Here is a 22,677-nt window from a genome sequence, read left to right as displayed (position 1 = left end):
ACACTTTCACTAGTGGACACTCTCAACATTGATCACATAACAGAATAGATAAATGCATACTCTACACTTTTGTTGGATGATGAACACATTGCGTAGGATTACACGAACCCTCAATGCCGGAGTTAACAAGCTCCACAATAATGCTCATATTTTAGTAACCTTTAGTGTAAGATAGATCAAAAGACTAAACCAAGTACTAGCATAGCATGCACACTGTCACCTTCATGCATATGTAGGAGGAATAGATCACATCAATATTATCATAGCAATAGTTAACTTCGCAATCTACAAGAGATCATGATCATAGCATAAACCAAGTACTAACACGGTGCACACACTGTCACCTTTACACACGTGCAGGAGGAATAGAACTACTTTAATAACTTTGCTAGAGTAGCACATAGATAGTAGTGATACAAAACTCATATGAATCTCAATCATGTAAAGCAGCTCATGAGATTATTGTATTGAGGTACATGGGAGAGAGATGAACCACATAGCTACGGCGAAGCCCTCAGCCTCAGGGGTGGATTACTCCCTCCTCATCATGGAGGCAGCGATGGCGGTGAAGATGGCGGTGAAGACGGCGGTGGAGATGGCTCCGGGGGCAATTCCCCGTCCGGCAGGGTGCCGGAACAGAGAGTTCTGTCCCCCGAATTGGAGTTTCGCGATGGCGGCGGCGCCCCTGGAGTCTTTCTCGAGTTTCACAATTGGTACTGCGTTTTTAGGTCGAAAGGGCTTTTATAGGCGAAGAGGCGGCGTAGGGGGGCACCTGGGGGCGCCACACCCTAGGCCGGCGCGGCCTAGGCCTGGCCCGCGCCGCCATGTGGTGTGGTGGCCCCCTGGCCCCTCTCCGACTCTTCTTCGGTGTTCTGGACGCTTCCGGGAAAAATAGGAGGTTTGGCGTTGATTTCGTCCAATTCCGAGAATATTGCCCGAACAGCCTTTCTGGAACCAAAAACAGCAGAAAACAGGAACTGGCACTGTGGCATCTTGTTAATAGGTTAGTTCCGGAAAATGCATGAAAATGATATAAAGTGTGAACAAAACATGTTGGTATTGTCATAAAACAAGCATGGAACATCGGAAATTATAGATACGTTGGAGACGTATCAGGACCCGTTGACCACTTTGACTCGGTCTACTTCCAACGAGGCAGCTGACCTGGACCAGATCCCACCAGTGAGTGACCATAGTTAGGTTTAGCCCGGCATGTTTAGTATTTGTCCTTTATTTCAAATTTCGGAAAATACTGAAACTTTGTAGTAATATATATAATTCATTTCAAATCTGACAAATGCAAATAAGATATCAAAATGCTCACGAAAATAAACTCTATCCAGTAAAAATATATTATGAAAGGGATCCCATTATGAAAATGTTTGTCAAAACAAAAATTCAATTATTTAATCTTTATTAATTATGCCTTTTCTTTTATCCTAAATACCATTAAAATTCAATAATTATTTAAATTTCATAAATAAATAATAACCATTTAGGAAATAAAGAAAACCGTAAAATTAATTTTCTTTCATCATGTTATCATTATCTTAAATATTAGTGGTATTTTAAAAACCCTAAATTGCACTTATCATTTTATTTAAATAATTAGAAAATTAGAAAAATGTTAAAAACTAATATTATTATTTGAAAGTTATTAATAACTTCAACTCTATTACCTAATTATTATTCTAATAATGGTATCACAACTTTGAAACCCTAGTTATAATATGAGTAAAGACCTTAACCCTATTATTTTATGTGAAAACCCTAAATTGTTTTCAACTCTAAAACCCTAGGGGTTTATAACATGTGATCATAGGAACTTAACCTTAGTTATTTATCTAGACTAAGCAAATAAAAACATGCTCATATTTTATTAAGATATTATCAACTCAAATGCAATTTAAGTTATCATTTCGTGCTTTCACTTTTGACTAATACCTTATATGACAAACTAGTACCACCTAGGTGTAAACCCTAACTTGTTACCCTCATGTTAGTACCATTGATCACCATTATTTAATACCACACCATTGGGATCAACCTTAAGTAGCAAAACTTATGTAGTACTTCACTTTAGATGCGCTACACTAAACCATGTGCCTACTAGATAATTAATGAACCACCTACTTTAGGACCCATTGTTGATTACTTAGTGAAACAAATGAGAAGTTATAGTAAACCCTAATGTTTAACTCATGGCACCACCTTGATAACTATCCTTTGATATGATACTCTATGATCAACCATAGTAATAAACATGCCAATACTTGCTGCATATAGACCCATCGTACTTAGTAACCAACTAGTCTCTAATTGGTGAATTAAATGAACCTAATAGTGAATCTTAGTAAACCCTAGAAGCACATAGCTCCTATTTGTACTAATCCTTGTTCTTTATTAAACATGTTCTTCAAAAGTTATTCTTTTGAAGTAAACATCAACCATGCCCTATAGAACTTAAAACTGACAACTGATCTTTACATGTTATGCAACCACTATTTTTTGTGTGTATGATTGTTATGATGCATTATATCACTTGTTTATGATACTAATTTAACAAACCCTAATAAGAAACTTGTTTGAGAAACCATTCTAAAAGTACAACACACCCTAAAGAAATCTTTACAACTCACCAATCCTAAATCATCGGGGTTAGGTTACGCTTAGAGCGATTGCATCTAATACTATGCATTATAACATCTTTGCCCGTTCTTTAAACATTGTCCTTGCCGGACGATGATGGTATTTCAAAACTTGGAGTTATCACGTATCGAAGCTTTTGCCTGCATAATCTTGTAGTCAAAAGATGCAAGTTCATCGCTTGCTCATGTCATTTGATTATTTTTATCAAACTATATGCAAAGTACTATACTTATCACTCTTGCATTGAAAATCAAAACATTACTTTACAATTATGAATATGACTATGTGGTAGGCAATGGAACCATGGTATGTGTTGCTGGGGGAGGTTCCATTGCAAGGGTACTACTCATCTAGGACGAATCACCTATGCCGTCTAGCGATTCTAGCGCCGTGCATATCGCGTTAACCATAAGATCTATAATGGCTAGTCATCTACTGTGACAACATGGGTGCCATCGCCAATGCACAAGAACCAAGGTCACACAAGAGGCTGAAGCATATCAAGCTGCGTTATCATTCGATTCGCGAGTACATCGAAGATGGAGAAGTAAAGATTTGCAAAGTACACACCGATCCAATGTAGCAGATCCGTTGACTAAAGCTCTCCCTAGGGCAAAGCATGACCAACACCAGAGTGCCATGGGTGTTAGGTACCTTACAATGTAATCTAGATTATTGACTCTAGTGCAAGTGGGAGACTGTTGGAGATATGCCCAAGAGGCAATAATAAAAGTGGTTATTATATATATCTTTATGTTTATGATGAATGTTTATATACCATGCTATAATTGTATTAACCGGAACATTGATACATGTGTGATATGTAAACAACAAAGAGTCCCTAGTATGCCTCTTAACTAGCTTGTTGATTAATAGATGATTAGTTTCATAATCATGAACATTGGATGTTATTAATAACAAGGTTCTATCATTATATGAATGATGTAATGGACACACCCGATTAAGCGTAGCATAAGATCACGTCATTAAGTTATTTGCTATAAGCTTTCGATACATAGTTACCTAGTCCTTATGACCATGAGATCATGTAAATCACTTATACCGGAAAGGTACTTTGATTACATCAAACGCCACTGCGTAAATGGGTGGTTATAAAGATGGGATTAAGTATCCGGAAAGTATGAGTTGAGGCATATGGATCAACAGTGGGATTTGTCCATCCCGATGACAGATAGATATACTCTGGGCCCTCTCGGTGGAATGTCGTCTAATGTCTTGCAAGCATATGAATAAGTTCATAAGAGACCACATACCATGGTACGAGTAAAGAGTACTTGTCAGGAGACGAGGTTGAACAAGGTATAGAGTGATACCGATGATCAAACCTCGGACAAGTAAAATATCGCGTGACAAAGGGAATTGGTATCGTATGTGAATGGTTCATTCGATCACTAAAGTCATCGTTGAATATGTGGGAGCCATTATGGATCTCCAGATCCCGCTATTGGTTATTGGTCGGAGTGAGTACTCAACCATGTCCGCATAGTTCGCGAACCGTAGGGTGACACACTTAAAGTTGGATGTTGAAATGGTAGAACTTGTATATGGAATGGAGTTCGAATATTTGTTCGGAGTCCCGGATGAGATCCCGGACATCACGAGGAGTTCCGAAATGGTCCGGAGAATAAGATTCATATATAGGAAGTCATTTTATGAGATTTAAAATGATCCGGAAGGTTCTAGAAGGTTCTAGAAAAGTCCGGAAGAAACCACTATGGAAGGCGGAGTCCCAAAGGGACTCCACCTCCATGGCCGGCCAACCGTAGATGGGGAGGAGTCCCAAGTGGACTCCCCCTATGGGGGCCGGCCACCCCCCCCCCCCCACATGGAAAGGGGGAATCCCACCCCAAGTGGGATTCCCACCTTGGGTAGGTTTCCCTATCACATGGAAGGTTTTGGGTTCGGGTCTTATTCGGAGACTTGTAGTCCAACACTTGGGGCTTCCACCTATATAATGAGGGGCCAAGGGGAGGGGGCCGGCCACCCCAAGAACCACCAAGGTGGCCGCACCCCTAGTGGCCGGTGCCCCCCTCTCCCAAACCCTAGCGGCTCTCTCTCCTCCACCACATCCCGCACGCTTAGCGAAGCTCCGCCGGATTTCTCCACCACCATCGACACCACGCCGTCGTGCTGTCGGATTCAAGAGGAGCTACTACTTCTGCTGCCCGCTGGAACGGGGAGGTGGACGTCGTCTTCATCAACAACCGAACGTGTGACCGAGTACGGAGGTGCTGCCCGTTCGTGGCGCCGTGATCAAGATCTTCTACGCGCTTTTGCAAGCGGCAAGTGAACGTCTACCGCAGCAACAAGAGCCTCATCTTGTAGGCTTTGGAATCTCTTCAAGGGTGAGACTCGATAATCCCCTCGTTGCTACCGTCTTCTAGATTGCATCTTGGCTTGGATTGCGTGTTCGCGGTAGGAAATTTTTTGTTTTCTATGCAACGTTATCCTACAGTGGTATCAGAGCCGTGTCTATGCATAGATGGTTGCACGAGTAGAACACAATGGTTTGTGGGCGTTGATGCTTATGTTGTCTTTAGTTTGAGTACTTTGCATCTTTGTGGCATAGTGGGATGAAGCGGCTCGGGCTAACTTTACATGACCGCGTTCATGAGATTTGCTCCACGCTCGACATGCAACTTGTATTGCATAAGTGGCTTTGCGGGTGTCTGTCTCTCCTACTATAGTGAAGATTCAATTTACTCTTCTATTGACAACACTAGTATCACCGTTGTGGTTCATGTTCGTAGGTAGATTAGATCTCTCTCGAAAACCCTAAACCACGTAAAATATGCAAACCAAATTAGAGACGTCTAACTTGTTTTTGCAGGGTTTGGTGATGTGATATGGCCATAATGTGATGATGAATATGTATGAGATGATCATTATTGTATTGTGACAACCGGCAGGAGCCTTATGGTTGTCTTTAAATTTCATGTTGAATAGTATTTCAAAGTAGTTGTAATAGTTGCTACATGAGGTGAACAACCATGAAGACGGCGCCATTGACCTTGACGCTACACCGACGATGATGGAGATCATGCCCGAAGATGATGGAGATCATGTCCGTGCTTTGGAGATGAAGATCAAAGGCGCAAAGACAAAAGGGCCATATCATATCACATATGAACTGCATGTGATGTTAATCCTTTTATGCATCTTATTTTGCTTAGATCGCGACGGTAGCATTATAAGATGATCCCTCTCACTAAAATATCAAGATAATAAAGTGTTCATCCTTAGTAGCACCGTTGCCAAGACTTGTCGTTTCGAAGCATCTCGTGATGATCGGGTGTGATAGAATCAACAAGTGCATACAACGGGTGCAAGCCAGTTTTGCACATGCGGATACTAAGGTGGCCTTGACGAGCCTAGCATGTACAGACATGGTCTCGGAACACGTGATACCGAAAGGTAGAGCATGAATCATATGATTGATATGATGAACACTTTGAGTGTTCGCCATTGAAATTACACCTTGTCTCGTGATGATCGGACTTAGGTATGATGGATTTGGTTCGTGTGATCACTAAGACAATGCGAGGGATATTGTTTTGAGTGGGAGTTCACCTAGATTTTTAATTATGTTGAATTAAAATTTGAACTCAATTTGTCATAAACTTAGTCTAAACTATTGCAAATATATGTTGTAGATATGGCATCCCCAATCAATTTTAACCAGTTCCTAGAGAAAGAAAAGCTTAAGAGCAACGGTAGCAACTTCACCGACTGGTTCCGTCATGTGAGAATTTTCCTCGCTGGCGGAAATCTGCAATATATGCTTGATGCACCGCTAGGTGACCCTCCTGCAGAAACTGAAACCGATGAAGTAAAGAATGTTTACGCAACTCAGAAAACTCGGTACTCTCAAGTTCAGTGTGCCATCCTATGCAGTCTGGAAGTCGATCTTCAAAAACGTTTTGAGCACCACGATCCACATGAGTTGATAAAAGAGTTGAAGACTATTTTTGAAACTCATGCGGCCGTGGAATGCTATGAAGCATCGAAACACTTCTTCAGTTGCATGATGGAAGAAGGTAGCTCCGTTAGTGAGCACATGCTCGTTATGGTCGGGCATGCGAAGAAACTCAGTGACTTGGAAATAGTTATTCCTAACAGACTGGGGATTAATCGTATCCTTCAATCACTGCCACCTAGTTACAAGAACTTTGTGATGAACTACAATATGCAGAACATGAACAAAGAGTTACCTGAACTCTTCTCCATGCATAAAGCTGCTGAGATTGAGATCAAGAAAGAGCACCAAGTGTTGATGGTCAACAAGACCACCAGTTTCAAGAAACATGGCAAGTCTAAAGGCAAATTCAAGAAGGGTGGCAAGAAAGCTGCCACGCCTCCTGTGAAACCTAAGACTGGCCCTAAACCTGATGCTGAGTGCTATTACTGCAAGGAGAAGGGACACTGGAAGCGTAATTGCTCCAAGTATTTGGCGGATCTGAAGAGCGGCCTTGTCAAGAAGAAGAAAGAAGGTATATCTGATATACATGTTATAGATGTTTATCTTACTAGTTCTCGTACTAGTACCTGGGTATTTGATACTGGTTCGGTTGCTCATATTTGTAACTCGAAACAGGAACTAAAGAATAAACGAAGACTACTAAAGGATGAAGTGACGATGCGCGTTGGAAATGGATCCAAAGTCGATGTGATCGCTGTCGGCACACTTCCTCTACATCTACCTTCGGGATTAGTTTTAAGCCTAAATAATTGTTATTTTGTACCCGCGTTGAGCATGAACATTATATCTGGATCTTGTTTAATGCAATACGGTTATTCATTCAAGTCTGAGAATAATGGTTGTTCTATTTTTATGAATAATATCTTTTATGGCCGAGCACCTAAAAAGAATGGCTTATTTCTGTTAGATCTCGATAGTAGTGATACACATATACATAACATTGATGCTAAGCGAATTAAATTAAATGATAATTCTACTTATATGTGGCACTGTCGTCTTGGTCATATTGGAGTGGAACGCATGAAGAAACTCCATACCGATGGATTACTTGAATCACTTGACTTTGAGTCACTTTATAGATGCGAAGCATGTCTAATGGGAAAAATGACTAAGACTCCATTCTCTGGTATTAGGGAGCAAGCTACAGACTTATTGGAAATCATACATACCGATGTGTGTGGACCAATGAGTGTAGCCTCGCGCGGTGGATATCGTTATGTTCTAACCTTCACAGATGATCTGAGTAGATATGGGTATATCTATTTCATGAAACATAAATCCGAAACTTTTGAGAAGTTTAAGGAATTCCAAAGTGAAGTAGAAAATCAACGTAACAAGAAGATCAAATTTCTACGATCTGATCGCGGAGGTGAATATCTGAGTTATGAGTTTGGCATGCATTTAAAGAAATACGGAATACTTTCACAATTGACACCGCCGGGAACACCACAACGTAACGGTGTGTCCGAACGTCGTAATCGAACTCTCTTAGATATGGTTCGTTCTATGATGTCTCTTACTGATTTGCCGTTATCATTTTGGAGTTATGCATTAGAGACAGCCGCATTCACTTTAAATAGAGCACCATCAAAATCCGTTGAAACGACACCGTATGAATTATGGTTTAACAAGAAACCTAAGCTGTCGTTCCTTAAAGTTTGGGGTTGCGAAGCCTATGTAAAGAAGTTACAACCGGACAAGCTAGAACCCAAAGCGGGGAAATGCGTCTTCATAGGATACCCTAAGGAAACTATAGGGTACACTTTCTATCACAGATCTGAAGGTAAAATCTTTGTTGCTAAGAACGGAACCTTTCTTGAGAAAGAATTTCTCACTAAAGAAGTGACTGGAAGAAAAGTAGAACTCGATGAGATTGATGAATCTTCACTAGTTGATCAGAGTAGCGCGATCGGGAAGTTGTTCCTGTGCCGCCTACACCGACAACAGAGGAAGCTAATGATAATGATCATGAAACTTCAAACGAGATAGCTACTGAACCTCGCAGATCGACAAGGAAACGTGCCACTCCTGATTGGTATGATCCTTGTCTAAATGTCATGATTGTGGACAACAATGATGAGGACCCTGCGACGTATGAAGAAGCGATGATGAGCCCAGATTCCAACAAATGGCAAGAAGCCATGAAATCCGAAATGGGATCCATGTATGATAACAAAGTATGGACTTTGGTAGACTTACCTGATAGCCGAAAGGCTGTCAAGAATAAATGGATCTTCAAGAGAAAAACAGATGCTGATGGTAATATTACTGTTTATAAAGCTCGACTTGTCGCAAAGGGTTTCCGACAAATTCAAGGTGTTGACTACGATGAGACTTTCTCACCTGTAGCGAAGCTAAAATCTGTGAGGATTTTGTTAGCAATAGCTGCATTTTTCGATTATGAGATTTGGCAGATGGATGTCAAAACGGCGTTCCTTAATGGAGACATTGGGGAAGAGTTGTATATGGTACAACCCAAAGGTTTTGTCGATCCTAAAAATGCTGACAAAGTATGCAAACTTCAGCGTTCAATTTATGGACTGAAGCAAGCATCGAGAAGTTGGAACCGACGCTTTGATAAAGTGATCAAAAACTTCGGGTTTATACAGTGTCATGGAGAGGCCTGTATTTACAAGAAAGTGAGTGGGAGCTCTGTAGCATTCCTGATATTATATGTAGATGACATATTATTGATTGGGAATGATATAGAACTATTAAGCAGTGTAAAAGGTTATTTGAATAATAGTTTTTCAATGAAAGACCTTGGTGAAGCATCGTATATATTAGGCATCAAGATTTATAGAGATAGATCAAGACGCCTAATAGGGCTATCACAAAGTACATACCTGGACAAGATTCTAAAGAAGTTTAGAATGGACGAAAGTAAGAAAGGATTTTTACCTATGTTACCAGGCAAGGTCTTGAGTAAGACTCAAGGACCGGCTACGGCAGAAGAAAGAGAAAGGATGAGTCAGATCCCCTATGCCTCGGCAGTAGGCTCTATCATGTATGCCATGCTATGTACTAGACCGGATATAGCACATGCTGTCAGTTTGACTAGCAGATATCAAAGTGATCCAGAATGGAACACTCGGACAGCGGTCAAGAATATCCTGAAGTACTTGAAAAGAACCAAGGATATGTTTCTTTGTTATGGAGGTGACCAAGAGCTCGTTGTAACCAGTTACACCGATGCAAGTTGGAACACCGATCCCGATGACTCTAAGTCACGGTATGGGTACGTGTTTATATTGAATGGTGCTGCGATGGCTGGGCAAGCTCAAAGCAGTGCACGGTGGCGAAGTCTTCAACAGAATCGGAGTACATAGCGGCTTCAGAGGCTTCATCAGAAGCGGTATGGATGAAGAGGTTCACTGTAGAGCTCGGTGTGGTTCCTAGTGCATTGGACCCATTAGTCATCTACTGTGACAACATGGGTGCCATCGCCAATGCACAAGAACCAAGGTCACACAAGAGGCTGAAGCATATCAAGCTGCGTTATCATTCGATTCGCGAGTACATCGAAGATGGAGAAGTAAAGATTTGCAAAGTACACACTGATCTGAATGTAGCAGATCCGTTGACTAAAGCTCTCCCTAGGGCAAAGCATGACCAACACCCGACTGCCATGGGTGTTAGGTACCTTCCAATATAATCGAGATTATTGACTCTAGTGCAAGTGGGAGATCATGGAGATATGCCCAAGAGGCAATAATAAAAGTGGTTATTATATATATCTTTATGTTTATGATGAATGTTTATATACCATGCTATAATTGTATTAACCGGAACATTGATACATGTGTGATATGTAAACAACAAGAGTCCCTAGTATGCCTCTTAACTAGCTTGTTGATTAATAGATGATTAGTTTCATAATCATGAACATTGGATGTTATTAATAACAAGGTTCTATCATTATATGAATGATGTAATGGACACACCCGATTAAGCGTAGCATAAGATCACGTCATTAAGTTATTTGCTATAAGCTTTCGATACATAGTTACCTAGTCCTTATGACCATGAGATCATGTAAATCACTTATACCGGAAAGGTACTTTGATTACATCAAACGCCACTGCGTAAATGGGTGGTTATAAAGATGGGATTAAGTATCCGGAAAGTATGAGTTGAGGCATATGGATCAACAGTGGGATTTGTCCATCCCGATGACGGATAGATATACTCTGGGCCCTCTCGGTGGAATGTCGTCTAATGTCTTGCAAGCATATGAATAAGTTCATAAGAGACCACATACCACGGTACGAGTAAAGAGTACTTGTCAGGAGACGAGGTTGAAGAAGGTATAGAGTGATACCGATGATCAAACCTCGGACAAGTAAAATATCGCGTGACAAAGGGAATTGGTATCGTATGTGAATGGTTCATTCGATCACTAAAGTCATCGTTGAATATGTGGGAGCCATTATGGATCTCCAGATCCCGCTATTGGTTATTGGTCGGAGTGAGTACTCAACCATGTCCGCATAGTTCGCGAACCGTAGGGTGACACACTTAAAGTTGGATGTTGAAATGGTAGAACTTGTATATGGAATGGAGTTCGAATATTTGTTCGGAGTCCCGAATGAGATCCCGGACATCACGAGGAGTTCCGGAATGGTCCGGAGAATAAGATTCATATATAGGAAGTCATTTTATGAGATTTAAAATGATCCGGAAGGTTCTATGGAAGGTTCTAGAAGGTTCTAGAAAAGTCCGGAAGAAACCACTATGGAAGGCGGAGTCCCAAAGGGACTCCACCTCCATGGCCGGCCAACCCTAGAGGGGGAGGAGTCCCAAGTGGACTCCCCCTATGGGGGCCGGCCACCCCCCCACATGGAAAGGGGGAATCCCACCCCAAGTGGGATTCCCACCTTGGGTAGGTTTCCCTATCACATGGAAGGTTTTGGGTTCGGTTCTTATTCGGAGACTTGTAGTCCAACACTTGGGGCTTCCACCTATATAATGAGGGGCCAAGGGGAGGGGGCCGGCCACCCCAAGAACCACCAAGGTGGCCGCACCCCTAGTGGCCGGCGCCCCCCTCTCCCAAACCCTAGCGGCTCTCTCTCCTCCACCACATCCCGCACGCTTAGCGAAGCTCCGCCGGATTTCTCCACCACCACCGACACCACGCCGTCGTGCTGTCGGATTCAAGAGGAGCTACTACTTCCGCTGCCCGCTGGAAGGGGGAGGTGGACGTCGTCTTCATCAACAACCGAACGTGTGACCGAGTACGGAGGTGCTGCCCGTTCGTGGCGCCGTGATCAAGATCTTCTACGCGCTTTTGCAAGCGGCAAGTGAACGTCTACCGCAGCAACAAGAGCCTCATCTTGTAGGCTTTGGAATCTCTTCAAGGGTGAGACTCGATAATCCCCTCGTTGCTACCGTCTTCTAGATTGCATCTTGGCTTGGATTGCATGTTCGCGGTAGGAAATTTTTTGTTTTCTATGCAACGTTATCCTACACTTGGACTCGCATATGTTTCTGTTGTACCACTCTGAGGGATGTAATATGAGTGAAACGGTGTTTCACTTGTATTATGTCAACGACTTGCGTACTACACCATGCAGTGGTATGCTGGGTCACCGCACTCCCCTTCTCCCCCTTGTGCTTCCCGCATTGTCTCTGACTATATAAGCCTCACACTCGCCCTCATTGCTCGCCTCACAGCCACAACCTCCTAGCCACAATGTTGCGCCGCCTCATCAACCTTTCCATCAAGATCTCCATAACCATGTTCATGCGTGAGTAATTCCTGCTGTAGGTGTGGGTTGTAAGGTTATTGGATGAGATTGAACATGTAATAATGCATACTGCCTCCATCCCAAGGCTTAAGGCTTATTTTTAAAAGTCAAACCAAGTAAAGTTTGACCAAACCTCTAGAAGAATCTATCGATAAATATGATATTTTGTAGATATCATATGAAAGTATATTTCATTATATATCTAATGATATTGATTTTGTATTTTACACGTTAATGATTTTCGATAAAAACTTGGTCAAACTTGATATAGTTTGACTTTCTAAAAAATTATAAGCCTTCGGATGGAGGTAGTAGATGTTAAGATTTGATATCCTAGTCTTGAAGATATTGTTGTATGAGTGTTGATGCAGATTTGCTATGTTTAATCATTGTTACTAGAGCCCGGGTGACATGATTTCACTACTGAACTTTTGTTGGTCATCATATATATGAGTTTGGAATTTATCTGCAAATTATATTACCTGTTATTATGTTGAATCCGCGAACCCCAAAGTGACAGTTAGGGAAAAGAAGGGGCATATGTCGTAGTTTGAGGGTCATGTGTGTTCATAGAGTGTTAATGCATTGTTCCAGGCTATTCGAAAAAGGTATAACTTAATTACCTGCAGTTACAAGTTGGCCCAACGAAATAGGCAGGTATAACAATAGATGTTATGCAAATTCTCATCATTAGTAGGCACAATTATATCTGGAAAACACACCTACACAAGTACGGTGTTATTTATATTTGTATCATATGATCAATCTCATCCATGCAACATCCCGTTGGTCACCTCATGTCTACATCTTGACCCAGTTATCAGCAACAACGAAAAGCTCTCTTTAATTTCAGCACTTTATTTTAATATCCTATTATTTACTTTCTTGTATCTTTACTTTGAGTTTTAAACTTTCCAAAGCAACCACCCTAGTTTATTTTGTTTGTTTAGTGCCTAGATAATTAGAAAAGTGACACCCTGCTTTGAAAGAATATAATACTTAGCCTTCAGATCTTCGTGGGATCGATACTAATACTTACTTGAAGATCTGAGGGATCCCCTACACTTGTCGGTATCAGGGCATAACGAGCCAAGGGACAAATGGCAACAAGGCTAGCCCGTCGCGCGCCCCTGGTCGAGGCTAGCCCCAAAGGGAGTCCGTTTGTTCATTTAACTTTTAAATTGTATATGACAAAATTTGAATGAAAGTTCTATTTTCCGTTCAATTTGAGTGTTTTTGTTTAATATGTTTAAAAGCCTCACACTCACCTTCTGAAAGGTCGATAGGACCAGCTATAGGCGGGCGGGGGAGGGGGTGAATACAAGCTACTTAAAGTGTTAAGTCGTTTCAATTTTAGGGCTTTATTGAATAAGGTAAAGATGAGCAAGATGGAATTAGAAACCTATACGATGCAAATATATAGAAACACAAGTGAAACAAGTATCAAGACAAGCAAGGTAAAGGGAACGAGGTAACCGTATGGAGACACAAGACGATGATTTGTTCCCGGTATTTCCTTCCAAATGGAAGTACGTCTACGTTGGAGAGGTGTGGTGCCAGAAAGGCCAACCAACATCCACAAAGGCTTCACCGGCTCGGGTGTTACCATTAGGTTTAAGTCGCATGTGGGACTCGTTGAGCGGAACTATCGGTACAAGTACCGATTGAGGTACCGTAACATGTTCTGCGAGTTCGGTGTCCTGGGTGTCCCTCTACCACCGGCACCACGTTTCCATAGTGATGGTACTTGAGAACTCTGCAGCCGGTACTGACATAGGCATCTCGAATGGGCCTGCTGAATAAGGTACCCGAGGATATCTGGAGGCCCACGGCTCGAAGCTTTCAAGACCCAGAAGCCCGTCGAACGTCAATAAGGAATCTGGAGTTATATTAGGAATCACGAGTCATGTAATTGTACGGGAAAGACTCGGGTAGCTTCCCGGAGTTTGTAACTTGTACGGCACGAAAACCCTTAGCTCTCCCTCCTATATAAAGGGGAGTCGAGGGGAGGAAATCCATCGAATCTATTGTCAACATACACCCTAGTTTTCTTAGTCGAACACCTTTTCGGCTGAACCTTCGAGATCTACTTGCCCTCTACTTTCTACGAAACCCTAAGTCTACAATTCGTAGGCATTGGCAAGTTAATCCCTTGTTAGGTACTACAGCGAGCCCCACAACATGGTGTCTCAAAAGTAGTTCCGGGCTAAGCACCGGTCAGGTACCAACCTAGGTACAAAATAGGTAACCCCCTATGGGTGGTATCAGGAGCGGTACCTGGCCCGGTATTACCGCCCCTAGATGAGCAGCAACGGTACCGTGAGTTGGGTTCTGGCTCCTGCGTACACGTGTGTGGGCAGCGGTAGCGGTACTACTGCTAGCCACCCCGGTACTACGGGCGAGAGTAGAAAACACAAAGAAGTCCCACAATTTCATATCCTCTCTAACCAAAGCTTCGAGAGACACACCCAGGTCACGCCTCGAGCACCCCTTGCCGGGCACCACGCCCTCGCTAGAGAAGGCGTCCCGGGCCGTCCATCGAGCGAAGAGGAGAGAAGGGCCTCGCCGCCACCGGCACCGGCCAGGCTTTGCCGGGCGACGTCCATCGACAACGGCGAGGGAGGGGAGGCGCAAGAGGCGGGCTTGTGGTGCGGCGGTGGCGGTTAGGGCTTCTGGTCGCTCGCGGTCGCAACCCTAGAAGCCCTAGGTGGCGAGAAGAAAAAAACTAACCCCACCCATCGCGTCACAACAGTGTACCACTCCAGCAAAAATAATCAGATTGGTGAGTGTCAGCTGACTGAGATAGTGCTAGAGGCACCCAAAAGAATAACCAAGGGAGACTGGGAGAGAGAAGATAAGGCACGATTTGTTGTGCGGTTGGTTTCAGTTGTACCCACGACGGTGAAGTTGTGTGGTTGTGGTGTGGCCACGAGTGTAACACGCTACACGTGCGCTTGACTTTTCCGTGAAGGAGCAAGCGGTGGCAGGATAGTCGTCGAATCGTATATAGCTACCTCCCCGTAAAAAAAAAAAACGTATAGCTACCTACCAAAAATGACTGAAGAGAGCTCTGCCAAGCGGGCGCACTTCGTCTTCATCCCGCTCATGGCCCAGGGTCACATCATCCCTGCCATCGACACAGCGTTGCTGCTGTGCTGCCGCGGCGCCTTGTGCAGCATCGTCGCAACGCCGGCCACCGCGGCCAGGGTCCGCCCCTGCATCGAGCAGTCTGGCCTGGAGGTCCGCCTCTTGGAGTTCCCGCTGGAGTATGTATCGGACGGGGCGGACAACATGGACAACATCTCGGCGGAGCGCGTGGTGGGATACTTCCAGGCGGTGGCGCTGCTCCGAGCACCCGTCGAGGAGCACCTCCGCACGCACGCGCCGCGCACGACGTGCATCGTGTCCGACTTCTGCCACCCGTGGACGAGCGCGCTCGCGGCAAGCCTCGGGGTTCCGCGTCTCAGCTTCTTGGCCATCCCAGCCTTGAGCGCCCTGTGCGAGCTCGAGGCCGACCAAGTCGACGAGCCAGTCATGGTGCCGGTGCCGGGCTGGAAGAAGAGGGTCCAGCTCACCAGGGACCAAACCGCACGCTTCTTCAGCGAGCCATGCTGGCGGGCGGTCCGCAAGGAGATATACGGGGCGCAGGCTGAGGTGGACGGCATGATCCTCACCACGTTCCTGGAGTTGGAGCCAGAATACGTCCGCGGCTTCGCGGCCGCCTCCGGGAAACAAGTGTGGACTGTCGGCCCGGTATCGCTCCACCACCAGCTCAACGGCGCCGGCGGCGGGCTGGTGAAGACGGCGAGAGGGGATGCCGCCACCGTCGATGCCGACGAGTACCTGCGGTGGCTCGATGGCAAGGAGGGCGGCTCCGTCGTCTACGTCAGCTTCGGGACTCTAGCTCCTACGATGGAACCCGAGCAGCTCCTGGAGCTTGGGCTTGGGCTTGAGGCCTCATGCTACCCCTTCATCTGGGTCTTCAACAAGGCCGACCACCTGGGCGAGCCCCAGCTGCGTCAACTCCAGGCGCGTGTTGCCGGCCACGGCCGGATAGTTACAGGCTGGGTGCCCCAGCTGCTGATCCTCTCACACGCAGCGGTGGGCTGCTTCCTCACGCACTGCGGGTGGAACTCCATCATGGAAACCATAATGGCTGCGAAGCCTGTGGTGACATGGCCTCGCTTGCTAGACTCGGATCAGCCGGTGAATGAGAAGCTGGTGGTGGACGAACTAGGGATCGGGTTGAGCATCCGGCCAAAGGAGCCGGACATGGCGGTGCGCCGCGAGGTCATCCAGGCGGCGCTCACCACCGTGCTTTGCGGAGGAGAGGAGGGCCAGGAGATGCGGCGACGTGTCCGCGAGCTCTCCCTCAAAGCCACAGAGGCAATGCAGCCTGGTGGCTCCTCGCACGCCAACCTGTGCGACCTGGTCAACCGTTTCACGATTTAAGCAATCTTGCACGCCACCTGTGCGACCTGGTCCGGGCCGGAGCGGCTCTCGCCGGCGATGCTGGCTGGAGTAGGCAAAGGAAGGGCGCCGGTTGTACTAGTAGGTTTAGAGCATCTTCAGTTGCGTCTTCTAAAGCGATTTGCGACGCGCTGGACAAAAAAAACTTTTCCAGCCACGTCTTTCAAAGCCGCTTTCGATACGGTGTCTGGCGTCCGAGCCCGTTCCCGCTCCAAAGGGGACGCTCCGGGCACACCGAACACAAGAAAAAGCGAGGCGGGCTCCCACATGTCGGCGACTATTTCCATAAATTGTTGGTTCGTGCCTTTTTTTTCTCGTCGCTCATTTCCTCCCGCGCCTCCTGCCCCTCCGCCGCCGCTGGATTTGCCGGCTGTTTCGACGTCTGATCTCTTCTGACAGTCGGCACCGTCATCGTGGCTGGCACTCCCGCCGGTCGTTCCGTCGCCGCCGCTTCGCCAGCGCGTCCCAGAACGTGGTGTCAAATCGCGCCTACCTGGCAAGTCGTCGAGCACTTTGTACACGCTGGGGAGCGACGTCCCCCAAACGCTCAATCAGACACCGTTTGGGCGACGCATTGGGGGACGCGACTGGAGATGCTCTTAGTCTTCGTTTAGGTTTACCCTTTGTGGAGAATGGGGGTAGGCTGCTAGATCTCTTCAGCCGGATCTGGCGCGTCCTTTGCCTCGTCGTTCCCTCGGCCATGTTCTTCTGGAGGGTGTGGTGGCTGGAGTGGAAGATGGAGCTCCTCCGAAATAAGGTTGTTTCCTCTTTCCTCTGGAGGCTACTCGTTCTGATGCTTCGATGCGGCATCAGGCGGTTGCTGGAGGTGCTCCTCGTCAAGCTTTCATGGCGGAACCTAGTCATCGTCGCCAACTCCGATGAGGCCTTCTTCAATAAGAAGTTTGCTTGGTGCCATGTCCTGTCGCGGAGCTCAGATGTGGGGTGGCTTCCTCTGGACGGCCTTGGTGGCGAGGCGAGGAGGTGGCCTGGTGTCTTTCTCTCTGAGGCAGGGGCGGAGCTAGAATCAAAAATGAGAGGGGGCAAGAATTTAGTTATTGAAGAAAAATCATTTGCTAAGTGGAGGCAAACCACCATTTAAGCTAGCTTTTACAAGGAGTTTAGAGATTTGAGTGGGGGCAGATGCCCCCTTGTCAATAGGCTGGATCCGCCCATGCTCTGAGGCAGGAAGATGGTGGGGATTCGTGGCTGCGGCTATTCTATGGAGAGCTCTTTACTAGGGGACTTGTGTTGTCGCTGATGCCTTGCCCTGCATATCATGGCTGACTGTCGGTCCTCATCCAGGACTTCAACCTCCACCGGGAGGCTTTCTCCAGTCAATCGTCAAAGCTCGCTATTGATGCGCTTCCAAGTGGTTTGTCCCCGAAGGTGCGGAGATGGCCAGCAGTTTTGGCTCGACATCAGGAAGGAGAGAACAACAAGCATCTTTATCTCGGATCTCAGCGCGGCCAGCGCCTAGAGGTCGCCGGCGTGCGGCGGAGAAGAACCTCGAGCACCTGATTGCTTACAGATATTCTGTGTTAGGGCTCTTTTTTTTAAAATTTGAGGCCATGTCTTCAAATTCTAGGTTTCCCAGGACAAGAGATGTTAATGGGGTCTTTTTGTAATTTTCTACCCGCCGCTTATTAATTGCAGCTTCTAGGCCTCTTGAGGCATTTCTTTGTTAAAAAAAATTGTTGCCTTAAACTTGAGAAATTAATTGAATCATCAAAGCAGTATGTTTGGGGCATGTCGTGGCTGTGCTTGTATTTTCATAACGTCTCATATAGTCATATTAGACTGACTGCGTGGCAGGCTTATGCATATTAGTATTTGCGCTAACTGCTTCCCATACATACGACGTTAGATGTCTCCACCGGAAAAACAGGGATCTGTTCTGTATAACACAATACAATTCAGCTAAACAGGTTATCCAATAGAGGACTTCAACATCATGAAGAACAGGGAACGAAATTGCAACTAGACAGAAATACTATTGATTTCAAGTTCCATAAAAAAATGTTCAAAATGGAAGAGGCAAGCACTGGCTGTCAATCCATATGCTTTTTGAAGTGGTCCTCTAGTTTTTCAATTTCCAATGGTGCAAGGTTTGGGATGCATGTCGCCAACAAATGAGACAAGTGGAAGTCACTTATAGATGGCTCATTACATAGGAGGCCATTGGCTCTGGCCATAAGGCTAAAGCCTTTAATGAGCCCCTTCTGAGTTTGGACATCAAGAATGTTGCTTATGGTAGCTGCAGTGGCACTAACATATCAGCTTCCTGTTCCTATGTATGTACTTCCTATGCAAAATAGGATGACAGTAAAGGGGGACAATTCCAGTTTCAGATTAAATTCAAGATATATTCCAAGGTTGAACACAGCACAGGCAAGGGCAAGAACAAATCCCTACATCATACACGTTACCTTGATGCATCTCAGTAGAGAAGAACAGATCAATGCACTTATCAGTAGCCAAACATACACCCTGGAACTTTGATGCATCTAAACTGAAACCAGATCAGTAGCACGGAATACATCCCCCTGAACCATAATTTTGTGAAAGCAATAGCCACTACTGTCTTAAACCTGACAAATTCATGTACAAAAGCAATTCTCTGGATATACCATCTTTTTTTAACATGTGGAGATAATATGTTCATGTGCTAATAATTTTAATATATGTGATATTTTCTTACCATGTACACAGAAACAATCTGACAAACACAACTACATAGTCTTGTACAGGAAAAATCAACTTATAATCTGGCTAGTACAGTACAATTTTGCCAAACAGGCTATTTGTCGATGACTGTGGTACCGCTCAAATAAGAGACCTTTAAATTCTTGAACTGGGAATGAAATTACACGACAACGCTTGTTTCAGTATTTTTCTACATGACAACGCTTGTTTCAATAAGGAACGATGATACTCAGGAGGCAATGAGTCTTAGGACCTAGTTTCAGTTTATCTGTATTCCAACTCACAATCTTTTTAAAGACCAAGGTTGCGAAAAATGGCTTTGGCACACCCAAGCTTCATGGAGCCCATTTTAAGAAAAAACTGAAAACTTGATTTCAAAGTTTCAAAAAGTTACAAATAAAATACCTAGATGTAGTCAACTATGCACACTACGTTGCACTGTTCATGCTCCGAGATCTGCATTTTTTGTCATTTTTGCCTAGGATAGAATATAAGGTATTCTGCATTGAAATTTAACACGGGTAGAATAAATCATTGACTACATTCTGGTATGTCTTTAAACATGTATTTTTCAAAGTTCTCAAAAGAGCTCCATGGAGCTTGGTTGCCAAATTGACGCACCCCCTAGGTTGACACTAGGATGGAAATTTGACACATATAGTTCTGTAATATGATCAAATGCATCCACTTGTAAAGTCGGAATGACCACGGATTGAGCTTATAGTATGCATCCCATACATAAATGGTTCATCTCAAAAGGAAATAAAGGATCCAACAAGCCATCACGGGTGTCAATCACAGCCTTTGTTAGGGGTCTCTAGTTTTTCAATTTTGAGATGTTTTCAAGGGTGCAAGGTCTGGGAACAATGTCACCAACAAAGAAAGACATACATGAGTCACTTTCCTCTAGATGAAAGGTTGAACTCTCTGCTGATGAATCCCTCCAAAGTTTGGACATTAAGAGTCTGTTGCTTACTGTGGCTAGAGACACTAATAGTGCAGCTCCCAGTTTCTATGTATGTGTATTCTACACAGAATTGGATAGTAACTGGTGAATAATTCTAGTTTCAGATTCAGTTCAAGATGTACTCTAAGGTTGAACACGACGAGGGCAGGAATATATGGCATCACCCTGCATCCTTAATGCATTAAATCAAAAAACATCACCAAATGTAGCACCGCAAAGTGGATGCAACGTACCACCTTGTACCAAACTCAGGAGACCAAAATTTCCTTTTCCTACTGACCTAAACTGCCTTCTTGGAGTCCTTGTCGAGGCTGCCATTGCCCTTGTACTTGTCGCCAGCATTTGTGCCACTGCTTGAACACCTCCATGCACATATCTTCCTACAAGTCTACGGTGTTCAGTTCCAGTTGAGCACAACCTTGCGAAGGGTCGTTTCAAAAACAAAAACAAAACTTTCGAAGGGGCGCTCTGGTTTATCAGTTTCTAGATGCTTTACATGGTGCAAGATTTGGGATCAATGTATAAATAAAAAAGAGACAAGTGGAAGTCACTTGGATGTCTCATTACATTGCATGTGAGCATCACCCTTAACGCATTGATCATAACTGAATTCCAGTTTCAGATTGAATTCAAGATACATTCCAAGGTTGGACACGACATAGGCAAGAGCAAGAACAAGTTCCTACATCTGACATCACACTAATGCATCTCCATGGAGAACAGATCAATTCACTAAATCACAGTGTAGCAAGAAATACATGACTCACCAAGTGGACCAGAGAAGCGGATGCGAAATCTACTAGTCCTTATTACCAACAATCTCAGGAGCCTGAACTACTGACCTACTCCGCCTTCCCGGCGTCGTGCTCCTCCTGAGCGCCCTTGTACTTGTGGAGGGCGGGGCCGGTGAGCCGGCAGATGCGCCACTTGGTGAAGACCTCGGCGCCCATCCCCTCGTAGAAGTCGATGGCGTTCTGGTTCCAGTCGAGCACGCACCACTCCACGCGGCCCATCCCTATCTCGGCGGCCCTGCCTGCGACGGCGGAGAGCATCATCCGGCCGAGCCCGCGGTGGCGCCAGGGCGCGCGCACGAAGATGTCCTCCACGTACAGCCCGGGCTTGGCGAGGAAGGAGGAGTAGTTGGGGAAGCAGATCACGAACCCGGCCGTGACGCGCCCGGCGCCGCGCGGGGAGGGGAACGCGGCGGCCTCCGGGTCGGCGAGCGGGGAGGCCGAGAGGTCGAGGCGGAGGGAGCCGATGGTGTCGGCGGAGGCGGAAACGGGGGACGGGGAGAGGTCGAGGATGAGGGCGGTGAAGGAGGCGAAGGGGGCGGGCTGCGGCGTGGGGAAGAGCGTGGAGTGCAGGAGCTCGTGGGTGGCGGCGAAGAGATCGGTGAGGAGCTCGAACTCGGCCATCTGGTGGATGAGGCTGTAGATGTGGGGCACGTCGCGGGCGTCGGCCAGGCGGAGCTCCGCCCACACCTCGCCGGAGAAGGAGGTCGGCGCCGCCATCTTGGTGCGATAGGGGTTGGTGGGGATAGGCTAGGAGGGGGTTTGCTGCTCTGCACTGTGAGGATGCTGGAAATGAAATGCAGATAGTTTTCAATTTCAAAATCACGTTTTCAAAATTCTACAAGCTAGTTTGCAGCAGGTGAATTTCATTCGACTTTCATGGAAATATAAATGTTTCATGTGGATTTCTATGTTCTGAATGGTATTTAGTTCCAAACAAGTCATTGACCGTAGCTCCTAGAGTACTTTGCCCGCATTTGTTCTCCCCAAGAAGATGGATTAATAATCCAACACCTTAAACCAATCGGTGGACTTTGTCATGCTAGAAAATTACTACCTTCATTCAAAAGAATAAGGTGCGTTGTTTTGTCAAAAGCTAAAAAAAAAATTAAGTTTGACTAAAGCTTTGCATAGAAATAACACTCTTCGGATTGGTGAATAAATACACTATGAAAATACATCATACGGTGGACCTATTGATATAGATTTGGTTTTGCAGAATGCATTTTTTTTGTCTCTATACTTAGTCAAACCTAAACAGTATTGACTTTTGACTAAATTTATATGTCTTGTTTTATGGAATGGAGGTAGTAGCGTACAAAAGTTGATCCACTTCTCCATATTCTAATG

The 22,677-nt window shown here is 45.2% G+C and overlaps 2 protein-coding genes across 2 annotated transcripts; one reads left to right on the top strand and one right to left on the bottom strand.

The window, feature by feature from the left end:
- The first annotated feature begins 15,441 nt into the window (after positions 1 to 15,441).
- LOC127296732 (UDP-glycosyltransferase 73C6-like) lies at positions 15,442 to 19,220 on the top strand. Its single transcript, XM_051326932.2, has one exon. It carries the CDS (start codon positions 15,451 to 15,453, stop codon positions 16,846 to 16,848), a length of 1,398 nt encoding a protein of 465 aa, XP_051182892.1. The 5' UTR covers positions 15,442 to 15,450; the 3' UTR covers positions 16,849 to 19,220.
- A 1,891-nt stretch (positions 19,221 to 21,111) lies between these two features.
- On the bottom strand, positions 21,112 to 22,127 carry LOC127296733 (GCN5-related N-acetyltransferase 8). The gene has a single exon (XM_051326933.2). It carries the CDS (start codon positions 22,045 to 22,047, stop codon positions 21,379 to 21,381), a length of 669 nt encoding a protein of 222 aa, XP_051182893.1. The 5' UTR covers positions 22,048 to 22,127; the 3' UTR covers positions 21,112 to 21,378.
- Between the last annotated feature and the right edge of the window lie 550 nt (positions 22,128 to 22,677).

Source organism: Lolium perenne, chromosome 4 (genome assembly GCF_019359855.2).
Source record: "Lolium perenne isolate Kyuss_39 chromosome 4, Kyuss_2.0, whole genome shotgun sequence".
Lineage (NCBI taxonomy): Eukaryota > Viridiplantae > Streptophyta > Magnoliopsida > Poales > Poaceae > Lolium > Lolium perenne.
Note: the sequence above shows the minus strand (reverse complement) of the source record. Positions and strands in the feature narration are given on the sequence as shown.

Bases quoted from the DNA above. Each gene is read 5' to 3' on its own strand.
- LOC127296732 (XM_051326932.2), top strand. From the start codon at position 15,451: ATGACTGAAGAGAGCTCTGCCAAGCGGGCGCACTTCGTCTTCATCCCG.
- LOC127296733 (XM_051326933.2), bottom strand. From the start codon at position 22,047: ATGGCGGCGCCGACCTCCTTCTCCGGCGAGGTGTGGGCGGAGCTCCGC.